Below are 27,909 nucleotides of genomic sequence, written 5' to 3'. Positions count from 1 at the left end.
ATTATACAGTTGTCCCGGTACCCATCTCTGACCCCTTGCTGCCCCTGTGGTCTTTACACAATGGAACTGTGCCTGCTAGCAGACCCCTTCCATTCTGTTCTATGAGAAAATCACATTCCTGGCACATCCCATTATCCTGGCACAACCAAGTCCTTACCTATTTTATGTTATAATGACAGGAAGCTGCCTACCAAATGTGGTGATCCTAACTATTATTGTTTAGGAGGAATTATTGAACAGACTCATGGATAGACATACACACAAACTCTCTCAAATATTTATTTATCAGGGAAACCAAGAATCCTGAACTCAGATCTTGACAAAGAAGGAACTGAGATCTCTGTTATTTTGTTCCAAGACTTGTTTTTATTTTAAGTCCACACATATATTATGTTAAGATCTTAAACAGTGCTCCATATTTTTAAAAAAATCTTTCCAGTTCATTGTCTCCTCTTCTACACCCAACTATAGAAGCTAGGACTCAAGGGTTTGCTTATGCAGTTGGTCCAGCTAGTGATCTATCTTTACAGGATAATATTCTATTCTTCCTTTCTACTGCACCCGTAACTATGATCTGTGAATTGGCCACAGAATGTCCTTACTTGAGAATCCTCACCTGTGGAATTCTGTGCATCACTGTTTATTCACCAGAACCAGATCCAATAACCTTCAGACCAGATGGTAAGACACTTAACTCAGCCAGAGGATAGCACTTTATGTGGCTTTAAGGTGAGGCCACTAATGGATGGTGGGAAACATTAAAGAGGTGGCTTTTAATGTAACATGAGTGTAAGTCAGGAGTACAGTTACAATGGTATAAAAAGCAGCATTAGAGAGAAGAAAATTAGGCTCCATGTCTTGAGGGCAACAATGTATTTGAGATGTAGGGCCAATTACCTACATTCTTTATTGGTAATTATTGATTCCGAGAATGGCAGGTGCTTAGATGCTACAAATCATAAATAAATAAAATACCATATATAAAGAAAGTTTTGGGATGTTAAAAAAATCATTATCAGGGCATTTTCAGTTAAGAAGCTGACTGCATCGAGCTAGAATAAGGTTAACTACTGTTAACCATTGTATAGATTCATGCTTTTCACTAAGAATAACACGTTTGAAATGAAATGGAATGAAATGAAAATGAAATAGCTGCCTGAAAAACCATGGAATGAAAGGTTTCCCATATATTTTGCTGAACTGCTACTCCCCCTACCCCAGAGCAAATGGGCAGGAGGAGGTGGGAAAGGGGATTAGCTAAGTCTTCGTTCCACCATCACCCTCAAATGCAGAGGGCTGTGTAGCTGTACTGGGTATAGAATTTACACTCATCTGCAATGAGGGAACAAGGAAGGAGACTGTGCCAAGAGCTGGGCAAATTTTTTACCAAAACTTTTTTCAGTGAAAAACACAGATTTATGTTGATTTCACCTAATTGCTCCAATTAGAGAAAAAAAACCCAAAATTGCAAAATATTTCATTTCAACATTTTCAAAAACAATTGTTTGATTTTGTTGCACACTTTCCTTTAATTTTATTTTTAAAAATGTAAGATTTTAAAAAAGTTTGAAATCAAAACATTTGGTTTGACCAAAAGCAATTTTTTAACTTTTGGATTCAATGAAAATATTGAAAAATATTGCTTTCAGTTTGTCTCAACATTATATTTTTCAAATTTTCAGAATTTCCAGAGAACTGAAAATTACATTTTTCAGCCACCTCTAATTGTGACTCTCGGAGCCATAGTTGACTTCTGAGGCAGTGCCTGGGGCAACACAATTAAACATTACCATACAATGTCATCCAGCATTCAAAAAACACAGACACATCTGAGTTAGTCCTTAGGGGTTAAAAACCCACACCTTTAAGACAAGGGTGGGGAACTTAAGGCCCAGGTGCCAGATGCGGTCCCCAGCTTTCCTGGCCTCCAGGGCTCCTCTCCCGCAGCATTGGGGACCCACACTGGCACTCCTGCTGTCCCCCATCTGACTGATTTTTCTGTGGGTTAGCGGCCCTGACCGAAAAAAAGGTTTTCTACCCCTGCTTTAAGGTCTGTTCTCCCACTTTAATTAGGAAAAAACCCTTATTTTTTAAATTCAGAAATAGTAAAATATTTTTTTTAATACAGAAGTTTGAAAAAAATAAGTACTTCAAGGCACAGACATTGAATGACAAGTGAATTTTTATAGCTATATAATAGACCCCTGAAAAAAGAGGCTTGTAAAAGAAGTTACTGTCAGAGCTCTTAACTACTTCCATGCAAAATTACAACATTAGTGCTTAGTGAGAGTTTTACACCAAATGCACAACAATACCAGGCAGCTGATCCATAACTTACTGAGGCCAAGAAAAATCAAAGAACAACTTTGCATATTGCATATATATATATGCCTCCTAGTGACCTTAAGGTCAGCTAAATGTGTTTAAGTCTAGATTCTCATTTAGATTTATTTTAATAGTTTTTAAATTGGACATAATTATTTTCCCCTTTTGTACTTTTCCCATATAGATTATCCAGTCTCTTAAACGGTGACAGATCACCTGTGAAGGGTAGTCATTATGGTTCTTTCAGGCACATGAAAGACTAATAACTCATAAACCCCATAAAAGTGAACACATTATTGAGGTTTTTCTTTTGAGCAAAGGAGGGTAATCATTGCCTTTCAATTGTGAGGCATTTTATCAGAAATGTTTACTTGAAAGGACTCTGTTTTTTCATGAATTAATGGTCAAATCCCATTCTACTTATCCAAGTGAATAATCTTTGGCTGCATTTTCTGTCCTGGGGCTAAATTTCACAAATACATAAGCTGTCCTAATTCAGAGTAAGGTCAGTGGCCTTGCACTGTGTAGTGGCAGAACCTTGGGACTGAAAAGGTGAGTTTTTTGTAAATCACCCCCAAGTAAAGTCAGTAATGTCTGACCTTTTTGGCATCTTAGCTATAGCTGAAGATCTCACTCAATATCCAGAGCCCAGAAACACGTAGGATAAAAGTCTGAGGTAACAGTATGTGGTTGAAAATTGTGACATATTAAATAGAATGGTCACAATTAAAATATGAGTGTTTGCCAACAGTAACCATATAGTTGTAAAAACGTGACTATTCATTAAATGTTTCCAGTTACAGACTAACTCGGCTACCCCCTGAAGCTTTTGAACAGATAGTTGTAGATACCTGCACTAAGAATAGGCAGTAACACCGATATCTAACACCAATATCTCAGATCTCAGGTTTTTTTAAAAGTAGCAATCTAGACGAAATCTGAAATGAATACGGCCACAATAAAAATCGGTCCTAACCTTTTCACTTGCATTCAACCTGCTCATCTAAAGACTGTCTGGAAAAAAAAAAGAGATAACCCTTACAACATGCCCAAAAGGTCATATTTGTGCTTTCCACACACTGTACAGGCTGGACTCCTATAGTGTGGATGTCTATCGTCCGGCAAGATCTGTGGTCTGGAATACCCATGGGTGCTTCCAGGCTGAAGCACTCATAGGGAAAAGCTGGGCTCTGCACTCAGCAACACCTCCCTGCCCTCCCAGAGCTGCTGGAGCACTGCAAGTGCTCAAGCTCAGGGAGGGAATGGAGGAGGAAGATGGGGGAAGGGTGCTTAGGGGAAGAGTCAAGGTAGCCACGGAACCTCAAGGCTGGGAACCAGGAACGCAGACCTGCTGTGGGGGGCTGGAGCGCAGCCCAGCAACCACAGGACTAGCTGTGCTCCCGGCCCCTAGCCACTGGGCTCCATAGCACCCAAATTATGGAACCCTGCCTCTTCGCTGCCAAGTACCTCCCCATTCCCATTTGGTCAATGTTCGCCTCTTTGCTGGCCCCACAGATATTGCCAGAGTGGGGCTCCACAGCCAGGAGTAGCAGAGGGGCTAGCACTGACTTTCCTATTCCAGCAAATTCCTTTGGTCAGTTCCCAAGGATGTGGGACAAGGAGGTACAATCTGTATTTTGTCTTGAACTCAGATAAATTTCTCTAGGCCTATCAGATTGTGTGGTAAAGATCAAACCCAACAGCTTGTATTGCATTCCTAAATGACCTGGAAATATGTTTTGGTAAGTAATGCTGCTCGACTGTGGACTAGCTGAAGTTGCTGAATAGTTTTCAGGTGTAGCAATCCATGTAACATGTTGCACTATACCAAGCTAGAAGGTAATGAAAGCATGGTCAAGATCATTAATCCCATTTTACAGATGAGGAAACAGAGGCCCGGTGAGGTGAGTTGGCCAGGCTTATCCAGCAGGCCCCAGTGGTATAGGGAGGGTGTTATGTGCCTGGGGTAAAGGTAAAATTTGTATGCACCCCTGCATGCCTCTGGGTGCATGGCTGAGCCCAACCCTGGGAGGAGGGTGAGGGAGCTTGTACAGCATCTTCCACCGCCTCCTCCAGTTTGGCGCTGGGCCCGCACATGCATTAACCCGCTGGCGGAGATAGAGGAGGGTCAGGCTGGGGGGAGAGAGAAGGATCTAGCTGGGGGCAGCAGGTGGAGGAGGAGCAGGTGAGCCAAGGGATGACAGGGGGAGCGTAGGTGGACTAAATTGGTGCCCCCGCAGCATGGCACCCAGGGGCAACTCTCCTCTCTTACCCCCAGCCTCTCTTGCTACGCCACTGATAAGCCCACAAGGAATATATTCTACTAGCTGGTCACAGATGCTCCTAATTCACCATAAAACCCTTTAGTCTTCTAAGGATTAAATCTAAACCAATTTGCTCTTATCTATGTCGTAATCTCATCCAGACACTGGGTAGATATTAGCCTGCACACACACTCAGCACTGGATGAACAGAAAAATGTGATAGCATAGTGAAAGGCCTTCAATGGATATCTCCTTGTAGCTTCATATATATGTACTGAATACAAATGGTTATAGGACACTAGGCCTTAAGATTATACTCGCTGACCTCAAAAGCGCCTTATCTAATTAGCACAGACTTCTGATATGTTGTTGTGTGGCAAATGTTAGTAAATGTCTACTATTTAGTAATGTCCATTGCAGTCTTGAATAAAAGTCAGGTTTAAGTGTGTGCTATAGTTTAGATGTTTTCTTCCTAAAATATCTAATTAATAGTTTATCACACCTCTCTAGTGTTTTTTTAATATAAACAGGATATGCTCCTCAAGAAAAAAGAATTCATGTATAGAACTAATTATCAAGGGAGTGGATTTATCTGAAGATTAGCAGCACTTAAGTCTTATATTAACAATTTGGGTCATAACCAAATCTCCTTGACATCACTGTACTCTCTCACTCCATAACATGCATGCTCTCAGAAGACCATGCGAAGAAAGATCAACAGCCGACATGGGAAGGGAAACAGACAATCTTGTTTTCAGCTCAGGATCAAAACAGGCTTTGAGAAGACTAACTCTGGGTTTTATTTTCATACGGGAGAAATGCATTTGTTTCCCCGTGTGTTTGAGCAGCAGGAGAGCTCTGCAAGACCGAATATGTGTACCTCAAATCCGAAAGAGCCCTTAATTTCTTATAGAAACAGAGCACCAGAAGCTGCCTTTACAAAGCAGTCTCTCCCGCCCTTCCAGAGATCGAATGCTTGCTGAATTTTAAGGAGCATGGGGACACAAAATACATAGTAGACCATACCTAATTAGTAACTGCTGAGTGAACACAGCAGTCCTTGAACATTATACAGATCTGAAACAATCATAAGCCTCTAGCTCTACCTCCTGTTTAAGGTTTCAAAAGCTGAAAGCAAATGTGACACTTCCTTTTCCCACTCCACCCCCCTTTCGTTCTTTAAGGTGAGAACAAATGCCAAAAAGATTACTGTTTTCAGCTTTTCAGAGATTAAGGACAGTAGTACAGGCCATAGGAAATGATAAAGAGAATCAGTAACAGCTTGAATGCCCCAACTTACCAAGAAACACAAACACAACTCTCCTCCTGCTCACCAAACACAAAGGAAGTACAGATCAATGAGAGTCATCATTCCTGGCATTTTTGATCCAGACACCATGAGAGTAGAAACTTGTCAATCAAAAAGTATTAAAACCTACCAATCTGCCTCTTGTTATTAGCTACATGCTGACAAAATTCAATCCTCTTTTCTAACCCAGGAAAAAGAATCTTTCTGCTGCCTGCATTGGGTAAGTCATTCTTTTCACACCATGACAAAAACTTGCATAAGGGTATACCAGGCAGAAGATTATGTTCTCTTCAATACTGTGAAGAGACATATTCCAACTTTACTAGCAATTTTTGTCTTCCCTTACAGCAAAAAGAATAATTTCTGACAACAACAGGAAAGCAACTCAGATTTTGAAGTGGCAGATGGAACATACCTTTTTAGAGAAGCTGAGTGCAGTGAGATTTATGAGATGTTCTGCTTCAAGGTGTACCTTGTATAATCCTATATTCAACACCAATTTGCAATGAGCAGATTTAGGAGTACAAATTAGAGACCTTCCTATTAGAAAGGCAAACAACAAAGGCTCATTTTGGTTGTGGTACTGCTCTTCATTTGAGACCCAAGAAAAGCAGCAGAAGGCAGCAGAAAAGCTAGAGAAAGTTTACAAAGTTTAGTTTACAAGTTGCTCATATCAGAGTTGCATTACTTCATTATGTTGTTCAATTCTCAGTCCTATTGCCTCTAAACCAATAAAACAGAAAAATGTATGTGAATTAAAGAGAGTTTAATTGGATGCCAGAAGCCATGGTCTCACACATGGATATGGCAGTTCTACATTTTGCATTATTTCTGTGTCAGACACAGGTGAAGATTTTTGAGGAGGAACTGCCACATCGTTCATTAAAGGGAACAAAAAGATTTCAACCTATTTCTTTCAGCATTCACCTTTGACATGTGACTTACCTCTTTTTAAACCACCTTGCTGGATACATATATATTTTCTTTCATTATTTCCTAATTTCCTTTCTGCACCAAAAAAAGGTAAGGGCTGTAACCTCTGTTTCCACAACGCAACATTGAAGTCAGGAGTTTAGCAGGATTTAAGAGAGTCGGACTTTATATTAATAATGAGAACACTCAGAGTCGCTGTTCTAAGGATTAAAATAAAACCTAACAACAAGAGTTGTTAAGGCTATCAATTATTATGCTTGAGAGTGTAAACCAACCATTATTAATGGGTCATAGGAAGAAACTTCCTAGCATGCGAGTTATTCCATAACTGCCTACACCTAGCATCTCTGGTCAACACTCGTCAATATCAGAGATGGGACACTAGATTAAATGAGCACTAATCTCATCCAGTACAGTGCTTCATATGTTACATTGCACCTTAGTCTTCATCCTGTACCGTGCTTCAATACAATGAACTATCAGCTTCTTACCACACTATGTTTCAAATTTCCTCAGTATACTACTATGCACCAATATCTTGTAGTACTCTTCAGAGAACTTCTCTCTCAACGTAGCAAGTTACCTGTCACAAAACCAAAATATGTTTCCTCCTTTCTGGTGGAACAAAGTTTTTTGCAAAATACTATGTCTATGATGTATCATCTATTTGCCCTCCAGCTGTTTAAAAATCCTCTGCTTATCATCTCAGATGCCCTAGATTCAAATTCTGATCCAAGCAGGTCACAATGGGCAATGTATGGGCAAGTCTGATCCTAATCCCCGTAGACATAAGTCATCTCTACAAAATGCAGTGTGAATGAAAGTCAGGAGGGTCTGAAGACTGAAACACTGTAGGAGAACTTTCACAAATGTACATAGTACTTTCACACTGCACCTTCATTATGGTTAGTTCTTTCAATCGCTAATAGTGCCTCAGAATTTTGTCAACAGCATCACATTTACTCAGTGTTAAGGCAGAGAAATACCTGATACATATTACGTCTATACTGCTCCCTTCTTCTGCAAAAGTTTATTTAAATGAAGCATGGAGTAGAATATTGCCGCACTTCATTTGCATAATTAATTAGAGGCCGTTTTTGCATAAGAGGCTTTTGCACAAAAAGGAGTTATGTAGACAGCTCCTCTTTGTGCAAAAACCCTCTCTTGCGCAAGAGCTGTTCTTCCTGAAAAAATGAGGAAGAACGGTTCTTGTGCAAGAGAGGGGTTTTGCGCAAAGAGGAGCTGTCTACATAGCTCCTTTTTATGCAAAAGCCTCTTAAGCAAAAAAGGGCCCTAATTAATTATGCAAATGAAGCATGGCAATATTCTACTCCGCACTTCATTTGTGTAAGCTTTTGTGGAAGAAGGGTGCAGCATAGACGTAGCCGCTCCGGCATAGCAGTTTTACTTACAGTAAGTGAAAACACAGGCAGATAATAGTCTACAGCTAGATTTGAAAAGAATCATTTAAAAATGCCATTCTTTTCACCACGAAAATTGCTGTTTATCAAACTCTTTAGGCATGCTCCCTAGCTACAGAGTGGAAAAAATGCATATGAATTGGTACAGTATTATATGCATTTAGCCATGCATACAATACTATCAAACAGATTTCATATTAACATGACCTACAAGGAAAAATACTGCACTAGAAGGGGATGATACGAATAATGAGAGTGTCATGTGACTGCTTTGCACCACTCTAGTAGTGGGGTCTGCTTGTAAAATTGGCTAAATTAGCCATCAGGGAATTGTATCAGACCAGGGAAATTTCAAATAGCACAATGACATCATTGAGGACCCTATGCTATGCTGGCTACCCCATGCCACCAACGTAAAGAGCATGGCCAGGCAGAAGAAGGAATGGCAAGCGTTTCTTTATGCTCTCACCAACTTCTATCTGCTGTTTCAGCCCTGGAGCCACTGTCAGCATGTATACATCAGAGCACAGAGCTTTTATGCCACTTTTTCACTCATGTTTCTTGCAGCTCAGCCAGGTACCAGATTATGGCTCTATGAATCTATGAACATTTTCTTTCCAAAGCCACATTTTTGTGCCCAAACTGTAAAATAATAATAATAATAATAATTCAGTAGAATTACCTACATTGCATTTGCTCTGCAATAATCTCTGTAAAATCGTAATGAATAAAACAGGTTTATACAGTGATTCCAGACTATGCTTAACAGCTAGCAAGGTACAATTCACTGTAAACCACAAACTGTTGGGTCATCTGAGTTCAAAGGATAATCCAACAATATGCAATCCTACCTATATAATGAATTTAGTCTTGAAGGTTATTTGGACAGAATTTAGTTAAAATCTACTTCATTTTTAAATTCACTTTGGAAAATAACAGAAAAGCTAATTACATGTTTTGAGCTTGAAGAAAAAAACAGACAAGAAAAAAGAATGGTGGGAAGTCATAAATGCTAGAACCATACATCAACATATACAGCCAACTTCTGCAGTCTTACTCAAGCCTGATGCAGAGCTGCAAAACTCAACCACACATGAATGCAGGCAATTTGTGCATGCAATAACCTTGTGGGTACAACTTTAGAAGCCTTCTTTTGATTTTGACTCTAGGAATATAACTAAATTGTCCTAACTGTAGGCCGACCCCTGCTAGCACAGTACTTACTGTGTGTTTTCAAAATAAACATCGCTTGTCAGGAGAATGTTGGCGGTAAAAACTTGAGGCTAAATCCCAGGCTGCTGTTTGACCTTTCTTTCTAAAGCCAGTTTAACCAGCTATTCCATGAGCAGAGCTATGCAACCTTCTTACCCTAAAGCCTATCCAATGGATGATGCAAGACGACAGCACTTTGGCCTGGGGTACTTGTTTAGCACTACACTGAAGCCCAAGTATTGTAACTACCTCTTGTGGCCACAGAAATCTGGAGTAAGCTGGAATAGCCTTGAGATGGCCAGAGGAGAGCTGCCTCAAGGCTGAGGAAACACATATTGATACCAGACAGATTTTTTTTTTTTAAAACATAAGATTGGTGCACTATTGCCTGGGCTCCAGATTCATAAAGAATAATGGCTGTTAAGAGAGGAAGCAACATCTTTAAGTGTCTGTAAAGTTCCATGTACTCCTATGCAGTAGTATAATTAGTACATTATAATCAACAACAGTTCTGAACTCTGGATCAAAATAAGTTACCAAGTAATTGTGCAAAGAATCAAGCAACACACTAATGAATAGCCCGTCTAAAATTAAAATCCAATTTTTAAAAGTGTCTAGCATACTGTTACAGTGTGCTTGGTAAATAAATTCTGTTTCTACAGTCCCTATTTATAGTGTCTAAGTAGGTTTTTAAGACAGATTGTACAGCTATAAAGGATGCAAAGTGCTATATAAAATCATCTACTATGCTAATTCTTTGCCAGATTTCAGAGACTTCCATGTGTTCATGTCTCCCCTCCCAATTTTATTCTACTATAAAAATAAGTGAATTAAATACCTTCCAAAAGTACTCAAAGATTTTATGCTTTTTTTCCGTAAATTAAATGAAAAATGTTCTAAGCTAATTAGCCACCATGGTTTTACTTGTAATATGTTACCTCGCATTGGAGCAGCTTGCAAATAGTGCATGCACTTGCATAATGTGCAATCAGATACATATACAATATGTGACAGGAGATGGAAGTGGAAAAAGTGGTCTTAATTCTAATTTTCTTTGCCTTTGTGAAGCTTAGTCAGGCCCTCCAACCCAACATTATTTAAATACTCTCTTTTTTGTAAACTTAATGAATTTCAAAGTTGTAGCTATATGGCCATGTCTATTCTCTACTCCCTCCCAAAACTGAGTAGTTTAATTATCTCTGGAACCCTTCAAATGAATTTCTATTAAATGTCATTACACTCGTAGAGATGGTGAAACTCATTCATTGCAGATCTTCAGAACACTAAATTAAGCTATTCACTTCCAACAAGTGCTTAGAATATATTTTGATCTATTTGAACTTTCTGAATCAAACAATAGCACCATAAGGAACCTGGAAACTCACAGCCATCTGCTGGCATAGTTAGAACTTGAGCCTAATTCTTGGGGGAAACAGAAATGACACAAACACAATTGTGACCAGGTCTAAAAGTTTTCTAAGATACAGAGCATTCAGATATAAATGGGAATACCATAATGTGGGTGCATAACTTGTTTCGAAACTATTCTCAGAGAGTCATTATCAGATGTTCACAGTCAAGCTAGAAGGGCATAGTGAGAGGGATTCCACAGGAATCTGTCTTTTGTCCCGTTCAGTTCAATAGCTTCAGAAATGATTTAGATAAGGCTGAGAGAATATAGCTATAAAGTTTGTGGACTAGCAAACTGGGTGAGGTTGCAAGCGCTTTGGAGTATATGATTAAAATTCAAATATGATGTGAACAAATTGAAGAAATGGTCTGATGTAAACAAGACGAAATTCAATAAGAAAAAAAAGCAAAGTACTCCACTTGGAAGGAATAAATCAATTGCACACACAAAATGGGAAATGATTGCTTAAGAAGGAGTACTACAGAAAGGGATCTGGAGATGCTAAATATGAGTTAAGAGTGTAACAATGTTTCAAAAAGAAAAAAAGCAAGCAGAATTCTAGGATGCTTTAGCAGGGGTGTTGTAAGCAAGACACAATAAGTAATTCTTCCACTCGACTCCACTCTGATAAGGTCTCCACTGGAGGTCTCTATGTCCACTTCTGAGTGCCACAGTTGAAGAAAGTTGTGGACAAACTGGAGAAAGTCCAGAGGAGAGCAACAAAAATTATTAAAGGTCTAGAAAACATCAACTGTCAGAAAAGATTGAAAAACCTGGGTTTGTTTAGGCTGGAGAAGAGAAGACTAAGGGAGAGGGGAGATATGATTATAATTATCAAGTACATAAAAGGACTGTTACCAGGAGGAGCCTGGAAAGTTAGTGTCCGAGGACAGGACAAGAAGCATTGGGCTTAAATTGCAGCTAGGAAGGTTTAGAGTGGACATTAGGAAAAAACTTCCTATTAGGGCAGTTGTACAAATTGCTTAGGGAGTTTGTGGAATCATCCTCATTGGAGGATTTTTAAGAACAGGTTTAGACAAACACCTGTCAAAAATGGTCTGGTTATTATGTAGTCCTCCCTTGCGTGCAAGGGACTGGACTAGATAACATAGTGACTAGATAACCAGTCTTACATTTCTGTGATTCGTCTATGATTGTATTATTCTGAATGAATTTAACCGAGGTCATGAGTAAATCTCTCACCTTATGTCCTTTTATTAACCACTCCTTTTGTTTTAATGAGCTTGCATCTGGAATCAGATTCTATTCCCTCTCTCACATCTGCCTGTACATTACATCATTAACAGGAAATCTGAAATTAGTAGCACTACTCATGGAGTAAGATACTATTACGCATGGGTAAGGTTGGCAGCCCTTCTTAACTTCGTTATCTCAATTACATTTACTATCTCTTTTCTCTATACAAATAAGATCAGTATAAATCCAAGTGTCATAGACACCACACAACTAATCAGATTTTATAGGAAAGATACTTTGTGGCTGTGTCTACACTGGCATGAATTTCCGGAAATGCGTAAAACGGAATACTATTCTGTTTTCAGTTTTTCCGGAAAAGGAGCATCTACATTGGCAGGCTGCTTTTCCGGAAAAGCCCTTTTTCCGGAAAAGCATCTGTGGCCAATGTAGACGTGCTTTTCCGGAAAAGAGCCCCGATTGCTATTTTCGCGATCGGGGCTTTTTTCCGGAAAAGACTACTGGGCTGTCTACACTGGTCCTTTTCCGGAACAGTGTTCCGGAATAAGGATTTATGCCTGAGCGGGAGCAGAATAGTTTTTCCGGAATAGCGGCTGATTTTGTACAGTAGAGCATCGTTGCTTTTCCGGAAATTCAAGGGCCAGTGTAGACAGCTTGCAGCTTATTCCGGAAAAGCGGCTGATTTTCCGGAATAAGTGGCCCAGTGTAGACACAGCCTGTATGTTTCATTAAGGTTCAGAAGTGGTGCAGCATTTTAGTGAGGTTATATATGTTTTGTAAAGGAGGGCGGTAGACCTTAAGACAACAGGTTCTTAAGGGGTTACTTATTTCTGGTTTGTTTGTTCCTTTTTCAATGCTTGAAAAATATTGTCTTCTGTAGCCTGGCAAATTATAACGTGTTATTGCTACTAAGGCCAGCTTATGAACGCTATCATTTTTAGATTTGATAGACACAAAGCCCTTTTTATAATTCCTTCTCATTTTTATCTCTCAATTGGACTTACAAGTGTCTGTCTTCTAAATGGGGCAGTTAATATTGGCAATGTGATGAAGAGAGGAAAGACTGTAAATTCTGAAATCTAAGAAGGTAAACATCCTATATATTATATGCTAGAAGACATGTCTGGCATTGCCTGGGGCTAGGGCTGGTCCGGGGAATGGGAGGAACGCAAGCTACCCAGCAGCTTCTCTCTGGGGCCAACCTGGGACACTGGGGGACAGCCCAGAATATGGAGGGGGGTGCATGCCATGGTGGCCGGGGCAGCACCTGTCAGGTGCTCCCCCAGGACAGGAAAGAGTGGTGGGAGCCATGCTGCCAGCCAGTGGCTGCTCCTCAGAGTTGGGGTATTTGCTTCCCTCCCTGTGGTCATTCATAAGTATAACTGTCCCCCATGCTTGGTGCCTCCCTGTGGTCATTTATAAGTATAACTGTCCTTGCTATCCGAACCTTCCTTTCCATTTGATGTGAATCAATTACATTCCACATACAATGTCCTGGCACAACCAAATCCTGACCTTACTTTAGGTTAGGATAAGAGGAAGCTGCATACCAAAGTTGGTGGTCCTAGCTCTTACTGTTTAGGAGACGTTCTTAAACAAAAGTCTCACAGGCGGACAGATGGGCATACAGATGCACAAACTCTTTAAAATAAGTAGATTTGGTCCATATTGCATTTGCTGTTCTTGAAAACTCTCAGATTAAGTGCACTGGAGACTAATGTCTTCTGCTTTAGTCTAGGAAGGCTGCAGCAAAGAAAAGAGCACTGCCATTACATTGCCCTATCAATGGGTCTTAATTCTGTCTAGAAGGTATCTTCTGTCTAGGGAAACAGAAATTTATTTTCTATGATCATTCACCTCACTCTGGAGACTATTGACAAGGATGCTAACTGGGGGGTTGTAAAGGGTGATTGTATTGTGGTGGTTGTAAAGGGTGGACTTGGCCCACCAATTCGTTTCAGAAGCAGTAAATTAACGGTACACATTAATATGACAAGAAAAGGCCTCAATAGCTGCAGATGCATTTTTGAAGAGGCAGGGTTGGTGATTTATTGGCATTCACCTCTTGTGTGTAGCTCTGTATTTGATTTTAAATGTTTATAAATCACCCGCCATGGTGGAATCTGAAGAACAAATTACTCATTCAAACAAGGCATCAAACAATCATTAGATGGTAAATGCTTTTAGTCACTAGTGATCAAGTTCTATTTCCTCAGCGACTTAGCGGTAAAAGTCTATGCCATGGTACAACCTGGCTCTGTTGTTAATTTTCCTTCACTTGTCTCAAGGATGAATATAGTGAAGCCTGCTAAGAAGAAGTAAAAGAGAAAAATCACTTGCTCCCTTCCCTGAAAATATCTACAAAGAGAGCCACATGACTCTCATATTCATCTGAAATGGAAGGCCATACGAACAGTATGCATCACCACACTGTTTCTGACTCACTAGTCTAGGAATGATTAATGGGACCACTGAGAGAGTTATTATTGCCCACAAATATCACATACTGCCTCAGCTGTGAACTCACTAACAAAGTGAGACAGCCAAGAATCTAGATCAGAAAATGGAAGAGAGTTTCTCAAGTATGGGTTATCTGTCTTCATTTCACGCATACACATCCTTAAGTAAGCAGATGTGCAATTTTGAGTGAAAGTGAGTGTGGGAGCCTTGAGTGGGAAGCAGAATAGTTTAAAGGAATAAATTCAGTAGAATAGTTTACATGAAAAAAATCAGAAGATTTGGAAAATGGAAAAAAGCAGCAGCGAAGGTTTATTGGCTCTTTCAATAACCTTAGGGAGCAAAGATTCTGTAAACCGTGGGCTTACAATCCATTTGAGTTGTAAGAGATTTACCACACAGGACTCTGGTAGGTATGCAGAGGTACTTTTCATTTTTACACTGAGTAGTAGTCTCTCTGCAGCTAAGATAGCAACATAAAGTGCACTAGGCATCAGTTCTATGGAGGGCTTTGCAGAAAAATTTCTCTGTCTTGCAGAGCTCCTAAATTGAATTAATTCCTGTAGGACTCTGACCTCAATCACAGTGGTGGATTTTGTTTGTTTGTTTGTTTTTTAGTAAAAAGAAACAAATGTCCAATGGTATTTCTTTAGGAAACAATGACCCTTACATCTGGCCAAACAATCCATCCAAAATTGTGACTACTTTTTCCCAGCAGTCTTGGCTTCAAAAAGCACACTCATCTGAGTAGTTAAAAATGTATTTGGTATTTGAAAAGTTCAACAAATATCAAAAGGGAACACACAATAGCCCTTGAATTCTTTTCAAAGTATACAACCTTGGTATTTGAGCTTCAGAAATGATCATTCATGTCATTAGGGAAAGAATGCCCACAATGGACAGAGTATATCTATTTGATAGAATGTTCTAGACTAGTTCTGACACTTCACCAGTTCATGAATACTTACAGGTTCAGATATGGTTGAACTGAACCAAATTCCTTTTATTTGTGAAACGTTCATGACTTCCCTCTCGGTACCCAGCTAACTCTACTAGTAATCATAGGAATTTAGATTCTGAAGAATCTTAAACATTTTACATGGAGCTCAGTGGAATTGCTCAGTATCTAAACCACTGCAAATGAGATTAAAATATGCATGGATCACTAAGTACCCACTGAAATGCAGCCACCTCTGAGGTAAAACCATATCCGTCATTCTTATGACAGCCACACAACACAATCGTTTTAGAAGGCTAAGTGAGTAACTTTTCTGATTGAAACTGCTAAGGAAGGTAAAATGTAATTACCCAAGCTGAAATTGGATCCAGATTCCACTGGATCTTTAATGACTACAAGCATTTAGGGCTTTCGTTTTAGCTTTATTTGAAAGATGGATGAGTATCATTTCTAAAGTGCAAAACACGAGGCTACTAACATATAGAGAATGGCTCATCAGGAAGTTCAAATAAGAAAGGAGATTTCACTCTTTCACATAAAAACCCCACAGTTTATGTTTGACTCTGAAATGTGTGATCCAGTTAGTAGATATTCCATTCTGAAAGGACTAATTCAAATGTTACACTACTTAAATAGTCAAGAACACCACGTATCGGACTGCTCAAGTTGCTAAATTAGATCCTCCTTTTCAAAGGGAAAAATGATTGCTGTACTTAGGGAGCTCTCTATTCCAACAAAGCTTAAGGGTTGGACAGATTTTCATCAGAACATTATAAGAAGTTTGAAATATCTTTGATGTGTACTGCCTTGAGGTAAAGTAATTTTTGTTACATTTCAGCTATATCAAACACAAGGCAACTTGCAAAGATAACACGAAAACCCCAACTGCTTTTATGCTTGTTACTTGTCCAATATCAAGCATAGTATCAGCTTAATATCTGCTATTTCCTCTCTCTCTGGAGATTATGGGCTTCATCCAAAGCTCACTGAAACAAATGCAAAGATTTTCCATTGACTTCAATGGGCTCAATCTGAATTAGATCCCATAGTCTACATTTGTTGGGAGACGAATTCACAGGACATTTCCATGTCTAATGAACACAACACTACTGACTCCTTGCATAATTGGTACTCCACTGCAATGCTGTTACATAAGAACATAAGAATGGCCGTATGGGGTCAGACCATAGGTCCATCTAGCCCAGTAGCCTGTCTGCCAACAGTGGCCAGCGCCAGGTGCCCCAGAGGGGGTGGACTGAAGACAATGATCAAGCGATTTGTCTTGTGCCATCCCCTCTCCAGCCTCTGACAAACAGAGGCCAAGGACACCATTTTATCCCATGGCTAATAGCCTTTTATGGACCTAACCTCCATGAAATTATCTAGCTTCTTTTTAAACTCTGTTATAGTCCTAGCCTTCACAGCCTCCTCTGGCAAGGAGTTCCACAGGCTGACTACGCGCTGTGTGAAGAAGAACTTTCTTTTATTAGTTTTAAACCTGCTATCCATTAATTTCATTTGGTGTCCCCTCGTTCTTCTATTTAGGGAACTAATAAATAACTTTTCTTTATCGGCCCTCTCCACACCACTCATGATTTTATAGACCTCTATCATATCCCCCCTCAGTCTCCTCTTTTCTAAACTGAAAAGTCCCAGTTGCTTTAGCCTCTCTTCATATGGGACCTGTTCCAAACCCCTAATCATTTTAGTTGCCCTTTTCTGAACTCTTTCCAAGACAAAAATATCTTTTTTTGAGGTGAGGAAACCACATCTGTACACAGTATTCAAGATGTGAGCATACCATAGTTTTATACAGGGGCAGTAAGATATTATTTGTCTTATTTTCTATCCCTTTCTTAATAATTCCTAACATCCTATTTGCCTTTTTGACCGCTGCTGCATACTGTGTGGAAGTTTTCAGAGAACTATCCACAGTAACTCCAAGATCTCTTTCCTGATTTGTCATAGTCAAATTGTTATTCATTAAGACTCCATTGACACTAAGAGCAGTAGGATGCACCTTACACAGACAGCAACAGAACAGATGTGTTAATACCAAATAGGTGCATACCAACAAAAATGGTTTAATCTGATGCATAAAAAGCTTCAGACAATGAAGTGGGTTGGCCTGTTTTTCTCTTACTATACTTTTGAATTATACATTTCCTCAATATTCAATATTGCACCAATGCATTTATCTAAAGATTTTGCCTTCTTCCTCTTCTTTTACACACCTCACTATCTGGTCTCAGACTGATGCCCATTCATCTTCATCATCTGTTAAAGGAGGCACTAAAATCCACCTGCCTACCACCTTTTTTGATGCAATTCATCAATTGCTTCCTCACCTCTGGGATGAGCTGTGCCTCCCTGTGACATCCTGCTTGGAGCAATCCAGAACAGAGTGTCCATGGGTTACCCATCTCAGCCTCAGCAAGTGAGTTTTGTTGCTGCTAAACTACTTGTTAGCATCCTGACATACCAGTTTCTCATGCAGAACCCAGGAAAAATCTGCAGTGTCCAAGGAAAGATAAAGGAATAGCTAAACAACAAGCAGATATTACCATATTATGCACAATGTTTGCATTAGTACACTAAGCATGATGTATTTTTTTAACTTGAGTACAATGAATGCAGAGATCTTACAGCTTGATTCATCATGGTATTGGGGGTAGTGAACATTCTTTAGCCATGGCCTTTCCTGCACTTAGAACACCATTACAGGAAAGCTTATTAAGATAGATATTTTTTATCTGTCAAACCCAAACTGCACATACATTTGTTCAAATTAGATAGTGTTTGTCCAAGTGCTTTCTGGCACTGTATGGCTATACAGTAGCTACACTGCAACTCTGTTTTGGGATACCGGAGCATCCCAAAATAGCTATTCCATGTCTTCACAGCAAGCCCGTTATTTCCGGCTCGCTATTCTGCTCCACAGAAAAATCAGTTGGGGACCACAAAAGTGAAAAGAAATCTCCAAAAACCCCCAACCCTCAGAAGTGCCCCCCAACTGAGACACCTCACTCCTTTGGTGTTCCAGCACCATAAGGTAAGGGGAAAGGAAGGGACTGGGAGGACTGAGGTTCAAGGCCAGATTTCTGGACTTTTCTGGAGTTCCAGAGTTAGTGGATTTTATGGACCTTCTTAGGCTCTGGGTTGGGGACAAAAATGAGGGGTTCAGTGTGCAGGACAGGGCTACCGGTGAGTGGGATAGGCCTGGGGCTGCTGGATCTTGGAGGAGGTGGGGTGCAGCAAAGGGTGACGGTGCAAAGTCTAGGTGGGAGGTAGGGTGCAGAAGTTGGGAGTAGGGTGTCTGGACAGGGAGAGTGTGCAGGAGCAAGGGAGGGTGAAAGGAGCAACCATAGACGCAGAAGCAGGGTGGAGGTAGCTGTCTGGCCAGGGGAGAGGGTCCAGGAAGGGTGCAAGACCAGGCTGGGGATAGGGTTTCTGGCCCAGAGGGAGGGTGAAGGAGCAGACTGTAATTAGGATGTCTGGCCAGGTGCAGGGAAATGGTAGCAGGGAAGGCCTGGGGCTAAAGCTAGGGAGCAGAGTGGTGGAGGGGGTTCAGGGAGATGGGGGCAGGGTGCCCTTGGGTATAGGGGTGGGGTCAACGTGTCTCTAAGAGGGTGGGGTTTCAGGGTGGGTGTCCAAGTGACCCTGGGGTGTCCAGACCTGCAGGGGGTATGGTCCCTCAGGGGTCCAGTCTATGATGCCCTCAGGGGGGCAGTCACTGAGGTAGCTTAGCCCTTTCCCTCCAGACTGAGTTCCTGTGGATTCAAAGCCCCAAAGAGCCCAGAGACCCCCCCCCCCCCTTCCACCTCTTGCATATTCAGGGTCCTCAGCCTGTGTCGCCTCCTCCCACCTGCTGCCAGGGAAAGGGGGGGGGGCACCAGCCACTCGTGTGCGATGAGAGCCCATCCCACCAAGCCCTGTGCAGCCCAACCTGCTGTTTGCCTCACAGGACCAACCAAGGGATGTGCCACTCTTACCATGGCAGTGGCACTTCTCCATGTGTAGCTCTGTTGCGGCCATGCTGGGGTGTGTGTGAGAGTTTGCTTTCTTCACTTCCCTGCCTGCCAGCTAGAGCTGGTGCTGCAGCCTCGCAGCTGTGCGCTGACCGCAAGGCTGCAGTGGCCACATGGGCTCCCTGCTTCTCACCATGGACCACCTGGGAGGCAGTCACAGACCACTAGTGGTCCGTGGATGGCACTTTGAGAAGCACTGCTCTAATACTACATATATGCAAAGATTTCTCAGCTGCAGAGCTCCTGTTCATTCGGGAATTAGTTTGCTGATGAATACCAGATTCATAAACTTCGCTCATGATTAGATCAGTTTTATACAACAGATTCCAGTTTGGGAAATCTAATTTTAGTATATGTAGCAAAACTTTTAAAAAATCCATTATCAAAGCTGACTCAAACAAGTAGCTAAATAATTTCTTGCTTCAGTCATTTTGCATTATAGTAGCATGGCTAGTATATTAGGTAGAAAGCAACAATTCACTAATGACTGAACAGTTCTTGTAAAAGAAATGGTTCAATTTGGGGTTTTTTAAAGAACTAATTATAACCCAAACCAGCAGAATGTAGCCTGTGAGCACTGGCCTTACTTCAGACTAGAAGAACAAAACCCCAGTGTTTGCCACTGCATCACAGTGTGCATCACTGAAGACACTGAAACACACAGAGAATAAAATCTAAAGTCTATTGTCTTGGTAGCCTGAGCAAATAGGTTTACATCTTCCTCTGGCATCCATTTCTTCTTATTAGTAACAGGCAAAATGAATTCAGGGTCTCTACCTAACGCACAGAAAAATGGGCCCATGGGAGAGTGCTGTCAGGGAGCCAATAACAGCTCTGGCCAAGGTGTAGAACAGAGCAGCTGGAGATGCTCTACTGCGAGCCAACTGACAACAGCTCCCAAGAGACCAGCTGCCAGCTGAGCACAGCTGACTATATGTAGGCTGTTTCACCACACACATTTATTCCCTCCGTCATGAGCTGCAGGGAGACTGGTATCAAAGCATGTGCGCTACCTCCAATCCCATAGGGAACTGAAGGAATCCCCGGTTTGGGGGGATGATGCCAGCCTCTACTTCCTATGTGCCATTTTAGCAGCCCAAGATAACAGAATGGGACACAACATTTGTGCCAACTGATCTTGCACTACAAGTTGAAACTCTCTTACCCAGGATTCTCTGGTCTGGCAACATCCATAGTCCAGCATGGAGTCAGAAGGGCAGCGGCTTGCCCAGGGCTCCAGAGAGGTATGCATGGCTGCCCGGAGGGTCCCGGAGCTCCAGGGTGGCATGCATGGCTGCCCGGCAGGTCCCAGAGCCACAACAGCAATGACTACCCGGTGGGATTGGCAGGGCAGAGAGGCCAGCAAGAGGTAGGGAGCCAGTCAGGAGGCCATCAGCCAGGCCAAAGGTGTCAGGGGTCCAAAATGACCTCCCCTATTCTGACAAAATCCCTCATCTGGGACTGGTCAGGTCCCACGGGTGCTGGACCACAGAAGTACAACATATATTTAAATCATTTACTTAGCTAACTCGATGTACAGCTTGACCTCTCTAATCTGGATTTCCCTAGTCAGGTGATGCCCCTTGTCAGTCATTGTTGGCCACCCCATGGGTGCTCTGGGGCTGAAACACTCACAAGAGAAAACTGACAGGCTGGAGCCAGGAGCATTGCTGGACTAGTGAAGAATGGAGCCCTGGAGCCACTGTAGCCAGTGGCTGGCACTGATCTCCCTGGTCCAGCAAATTCCCTGGTTCAGAACCAGTCAGGTCCCAAGAGTGCTGAACCAGGCAGGTTCAACCTGTACTCATACGATCAGTCTCTGGATTTTTGCTTATTTCTACTTCTTTTTTCCTTATATTAAACATCCATTTATCAAGAGGGGTATATATACTATCATCTTTATTCTTCCAATAGGTTCTTTAGTTCACAATCTATACATTTGGAACCAGATTATACTAAACCACACTGGGAAGAATCACACTATGCCACAGGGTTGTGGAGGGTTTTTTTCCCCCTCATACTGTTCCCTGGCATGCACATTCCCTCAGCAAATTTGGACAGTTCTGGCTGAGATGGAAGAGGCATTGCCATACCTCCTTCTCGCCCTTCCCACACACTGGGCTTGGCTTGCTCCCCTGAAACTGGTAGGAGGGGAAAATATCTGCAACCTCCTGAGTGCAGAGACTGTAGCTGCTGGTAACCTTTGACTGGGATGTGAAAGGAGGGGGTACAAAATCTGGTTTGCCTTCCTTCAGCCACATACTGGCACATGAGTCTGGGGCAATCTAGCCCTTTCTTGACATTTGGATTTAGTCAATTTCTACACGGACATCAGATGCATTGTTTGCATCCAAATCTGTCTCTCTCCTAGAGATGAATGTTGAGTGGAAATGATGATAGTGAAGTGCAGTAAATATTATGTGTAAACACCAAATAGCCGAGAAAGTAAGTTTCGGAGTGGAGCTGAAAAGCATCTAACAGGCATCACTCAGATACATTTGTACATTTTCAATTCCATGAGTGACAATCTCAGAAAATCCACGTTTGAATCAAATCCTAACAGTGCAACAGGTTGCACTGTCAGTGGGATTATTTAACGACAGTGCAGGCAAGCAAACATTCCAAATTTAGATCTAATTTGTGCAACACGTTATAAGAAAATCAGAAAGTCACCTTCAGATGATACCAGAAATGAGAGGTAAGGCAATGCTTGTCCATCTGGCATTATCTCTAATAAGAACTAACAAAGTCCACTGTAAACAGTGGCAGGTACTGCCTTGATCTTTTTAAATTACCCGTGTTAAATGAAGCCATGTGTTCCATGGAGGGAAAGTCAATTACCGAATAATCAAAATGTACACACTCATTGAAGAAAGAACAACATCCAGAATAAGACAATGGGAAGCAACAACTGTCCATTGAAAGTAATCTTTTCTCATTACGGAAGAACAGTTTCAGGAGAATTTTACCTCTCTCGCAATGACTCCCGGTGAATCCAGAAGGGCAGGCGCACTTGTTAGGGGCCACACACGTGCCACCATATCTGCATCCCTCTTCACAGAACGCTGAAAGAGAAAAGCAGACCCTTGAACAACACAATTTCTGCTATTGTATATTGATGAGGTTCCAGAGCAAGTCATCGAAACACTGCAGAACAGAAAACAGAATTCAGAACATTAAAATGTAACCCATCTGGAAACAAAAGAAGGAAATCTGGATAGCTGGTAAGGAAGGCTACCTAACGGCCTCATGGCAAGCCACCGTTCCAATAAAAATACAGAATATAACAACACTTTAATGGGCTGATCTTAGTTCCAGTAGGAGTTTTGTAATTGCAGTGCACTGAGCCACTGAGCAAACAGCTGGCTGGCCACATTCTTATAAACAATACTTCTGGTTCTTCTCTTACACTGCTGTAAATAAGGAATAACTCTACCATACTGAATGCAGTTATACCAACAGAAGAGAATCAGGGTTCCTATTCTAAAACTATTGTTCCTTTTTCCAAAGAGAAGTCAAAAAGAGCCCATTCCTGCTTCCACAGAACGCTTTGGCAAGGACTTCATTAAGAGTAAGACTGGTCCCCATGCGAAGCACATTCTTAAGACCATATTTCCTGTCCCTTCCTCAACACTCATCGCAGTTCTAGAGGCACTCAATAGACTAAATCCCACAAGTGACAGAAGTTAATGTTGAAACAGAACTCAGCACCTGTGTCAATAACAGAACCGCAAAGTGCATTTGCAAGCTAAAATCACAGATGGAGTGTTGGCAGCGACATGTTACAAACGATATGAAAAGACTTAAAGTGTTACATAACAGATGAGGTGTTTTAGAGGTTTTTTTCCCTTCTTTTTGCAATGTACTAACAAGAATAATGAGGTGAAAAAAATTCTACACATTAGGAAAATTTATCTTGTATTTTGTAACTGCTTGAAAGTGAGAGAAGCAAATCATATCTCTTGACTGAACTAACAACTAAAATGATTTGTCATTAATATACTTGGTAGGACTTTATTCTGTTTTGGTAAAGATGTATGGGAAGGGGAATCCTAAAATTATATATAAAAATGGCAATGGAAGAATGAAAGGAATTCTGGAAATGGGAGACTCACTTGTTCAATGATATCTGCTATTTCCTGCTGCATGTGTTTCAAGTTTTAGTCATTTGGAAATTATTTATTTTAGTTTTATCTCAGTCCTGTTCTAACTAATAAGATCAGGGCAGAGAGATGTTTAAAGAACAACAAAATCATTTTGATTTCTCTCTGACTATTTTCCAAAATATGAACAAAAAATAACTTCACACAAGACAGAAAGGAATACCAATGTTCACAACTGGAAGAACACAGACTGTAAATCTAAGCAAAAAAAGATGAGATTACCAAATTTTCTCATGCAATTTTTTCCTAGAATACTGTGTTCAGTTCCCATCTTAGCATTCTCAGGAAAATATTCCATAGCACTTGACAAGGTGCAAACTAAAACATTTAATGTTTATTAATTGAAAGTGATAGCTAAGTAGGAACCTAACTGAAGTAACATTACAATTCTTATGGCATGAATATAATTGGTATTTGCAGCAAAGTTACAAAAAGCAAAACTCATACGAAAAAGAAAAAAATAGGTTGTCAGTCAATCAGTTTTACCATAAAAAATAGTCTATTAACTGAATATACTTTATTATTTCATAATAATGACATTCAGATCAATAGAAGTGACATGAGGAGGAGGAGAAGGAGACGACAAACAGGTTCATTGCTCATAACTCGCAATACAAACAAAAGACTTATTAGGAGACAATGGGATACATAGATAGATAGATAGATAGATAGATAGATAGATAGATAGATAGATAGATAGATAGATAGATAGATAGATAGATAGATAGATAGATAGATATAGATATAGATATAGATATGTATGCATTGAAGATAGATTATAGCCTCAATTAAAAAGGATTTTCACCAGGATTTGTTCCTTAGAATGAAGCTTATTTCTAGATCTGCATAGAAAAAAAATTAACTTTCTTGTTACTCTTCAAGCTAACCAAAGAATGCTCCTCTTTCAAGAGGAAATGGTTTATGATATGGTTGCCACTTTTGAGGCTTTTGCCACTGGGACAAGACCATGCCTCACAGCACTGAGATACTTACAGAAAAACGTGATGACACTACTGTGATACAGGGGTCCCCTAGTACCGGCCAGAAAAGGGGTCAGTTTTGTTAATGATCTATCTGACCTGACACACTCATCACATTTGGCACATTGCTTTCATAGTAGTTACCTCTAATCTATTTATATTCATCAATGTTCATTCCTTCCGTACCCATGCCCCCCAAGACAGGACTACCCATTGAATGCAAGGAGACATTTTTGTATTCATTCACTGAGAAAAGGATTGGGAGGGAGGCTGTTCATGAATGCTGGGTCCTGATTTGACTGAAAACCTATTAACTGTCCTAAAGAATGAATCCTTGAGGAGGTGGGAAATCAACTCTATTAAATAGGAAAGATAACTTTGATAAGTTCAGATCTAGGCTTGTGTTTTACTGTGTATTATAACCATTTCCCATCATTCACACTCTCTCTCTCAAACTTCGCCTTTGAATACCACCTTATTTTTTCAGTGTTGGTGTAGCTGCATTGGTCCCCAAGTATTAGAGAGACAAGGTGAGGTGAGGTGAGGTGAGGTGAGGTCCAATCTTTTATTGGACCAATTTCTGTTGGTGAAAGATACAAGCTTTCTTACTACACACAGCTCAGAAGCTCATATGAAAAAAGAACTCCTTGTAGCTTGAAAGCTTTTCTTTCTTTCACTAACACATGTTGGTCTAATAAAAGATATCTCAGCCACTTCTCTCTATAATAAACTTATGACTGTTTTTACTCTACCTATATTTCAGTGCTGCATTGTTATATTGGAGCTGCACATTAGTTAAAACAAACAAGCTCGGAAAGCTTACTAGCTATTTTCTGTGAATGTCCATTGGCAAGGGTTTGACACTACAGGGAACACTTTCAGGATTGAGGGAATGGTGAGTACCTATTACCAGGCAGCAAAGAGAAGGTTAGCTCTGTAGAGACCAGAAAGGCAGTGCTTGTGTGGCCAGAGGCTGTTCATTTCAGGAATTTGGAACTACTCCAGGCACAGACAAGATTGCTTCCTGCTAAGAATATGCAGCGATGAGGTGGATACCGAGGCGGAGTATCACAACTTCATCAGCATCTTGCAATTTATCATATCATCACACTATGATAATAGCAACATAGTGAAGTAATATGTTGTTGCGCTATCCTGTGGCAAGGAAGGAAGTCACTCCACAAACGCTCAGTGCATGAACATCTGCTCGTTACATAGGTGATCAAGCATAGGGATATTAAGATAGAGGAAAAGAGGCTTCAGCAACAGCCACTTAAGACAGGATAAGTACTTGCCCCTCATTGATGGCCAAAAAAATCCTCTAGCAATTCAGACCCACTCTTCTGAGTAGCTTATTTTTCTTTATTATCCTTTGCTTTTTGACTCAGTAAGAGAAGCTTGCGGAAAGGCACAAACACTGTGGTAAGAGCATTATTCATCTTCCCCAGCTGGTGATTCTGCCCACTGGCTACATACCCTTTAATCCTCTCAATCTGGAATGGAGTCAGCCTGTTAACCCTCCTGCCTCCTCCCAGAAAATAGTGGCAATGAAAGCAGAGATGTTCAAGGTTACTTTCTCTCACTGCTGGGAAGAGTCTGCAGCACGACAAGCAGAGTTGGTTAGCACTGCCTTAAGTTAAGGTAAGTCAGTATTTCTTATTATAAGACCCTGGATTTTAGTTGCTTGTAACTTTGTCAAACTTGAACCATTTGGCCTGAACAGCAAATGCTAAGTCTCTTCCTCAGGCTGAACGATCCCAGAATGTTTCATCTCAAATTGCTTAGCCTTCCCAAACAAGATTTGGGGAAAAATACATTGTTTCACACTTGGTAAAACGTGTGTACAACTAGTTGATTGAAAAAATCTACAGCTCTGTGCTCTGGAGTAGGGCACTGAAGTTTGGCAGAAGAATGGCCCTAATGTCCGGAATCTGAGTTTTTCCTGCCCCTATGGAAATTTGCCCAAATATGGCAAGGACTTGGGAAAAAAATCTCAGTTGACAGATGCTCAAGAGAGGCTTGTTAACGCTTGGCAGAAAAAATCTTCAAAAACTCCATCTGCATTGAGCATTCTCCATTCTGGGACCACCGGGGCTGAGCAGGATTGTGCCTTCCATCACTTGGAGCACAGGCATTAAAAGCCAGGGGACTATCTCCTTTGTCCTCTCAGTGCTCCCTCACCAGTATTGAGGGCACAAGGAAGAGCAGGAGGAAGCTGTCCATGTTATGGAGTAAGGTGGTGAAGTCAGAATACAGGAACAACATAGAAGGTCAGGATCCAGGAGTCAGAACCAGAAAACAAGCAGAGAAGCAGGACAGGAGCAAGCAAGAAACAGGACTGGAGCCAAGCTGGGAACAAGGCAGGCACAGGAGCAATTGCAGCTGCAGGCATAAGTACTGAGCAGCCTGTGACATGACACTTTTTCTGAGTTGAATTCAGACCTGTAGGCTCAATCAGGTGGTTCTATTGCAGGCAATCTGAGCTCAAACTGGCCTGGCGACTCAGCTGAGGCTACTCATAGTCCCTGTCAGTTTCCTCAACTGTCTTCTAGAGACAATCAGCCCAGACTTCTCAGGATTAGCTCAATGAAAGTCCTGTACTAACCACTGAGCATGAACATTCTCTCCAGTGACCAATCATCAGAACTGCAGCCCTTCCAATCCACCAAGTAATGAAGTTTCCTCACACCTGCTTGGAGTCTTGCATCTGCTGAACAAGGTATACCTTCTAGCCCATGGACTGTTATGGATGACGGTGGCAAGTTGGATTGACTTGGGAAGGGGTTCTCTAGAGAGACATGGTACTCTGCTAAATAGACATGTACCCGGTGGGGCAGGGCGGCCCCTGCGGAGCGAGACATTGACTCTGCTAAATAGAGGTTGAACATCGCCAAGTCGGTCTACTCAAGAATCCTGAATAGGCCTTAGTATTGGTAATCCACTTTAGCCAGTGGTCAGATGATTTGAGATTCTGAGTTGATAATCTGACCTTTTCCCCAAGGCTAAATCTCTAACAGCCTGTAGGCCCTGATCATAAAGCTTGTAGGTTTCTTTGGCAGTTTCTAGATATTAGAATAATAGAATCGTAGGGTTGGAAGAGACTTCAGGAGATCATTGAGTTCAAACCCCTGCTAAAAACAGGATAATCCTATCTAAATCATTCCAGCCAGGGGTTTGTCACGCTGGGACTTAAAAATCTCTAGGGATGGAGATTTCATCACCTCCCTACGTAA

General features: G+C 41.1%; 1 protein-coding gene across 6 annotated transcripts in view; it reads right to left on the bottom strand.

Moving 5' to 3' along the window:
- The window catches only part of NELL1 (neural EGFL like 1), a 469,358-nt gene that overhangs the window by 82,771 nt on the left and 358,678 nt on the right, over positions 1 to 27,909 (bottom strand). For all 6 annotated transcript variants that reach the window (XM_075927737.1, XM_075927739.1, XM_075927741.1 and 3 more), the window contains one exon: positions 22,503 to 22,598. In XM_075927737.1, the coding sequence (XP_075783852.1) occupies positions 22,503 to 22,598 (96 nt within the window). The remainder of the gene's footprint in view (positions 1 to 22,502; positions 22,599 to 27,909) is intronic.

This window comes from Pelodiscus sinensis, chromosome 4, assembly GCF_049634645.1.
Source record: "Pelodiscus sinensis isolate JC-2024 chromosome 4, ASM4963464v1, whole genome shotgun sequence".
NCBI lineage: Eukaryota > Metazoa > Chordata > Testudines > Trionychidae > Pelodiscus > Pelodiscus sinensis.
The sequence above is the reverse complement of the archived record's forward strand: the minus strand, read 5'-3'. Positions and strand labels throughout refer to the sequence as shown.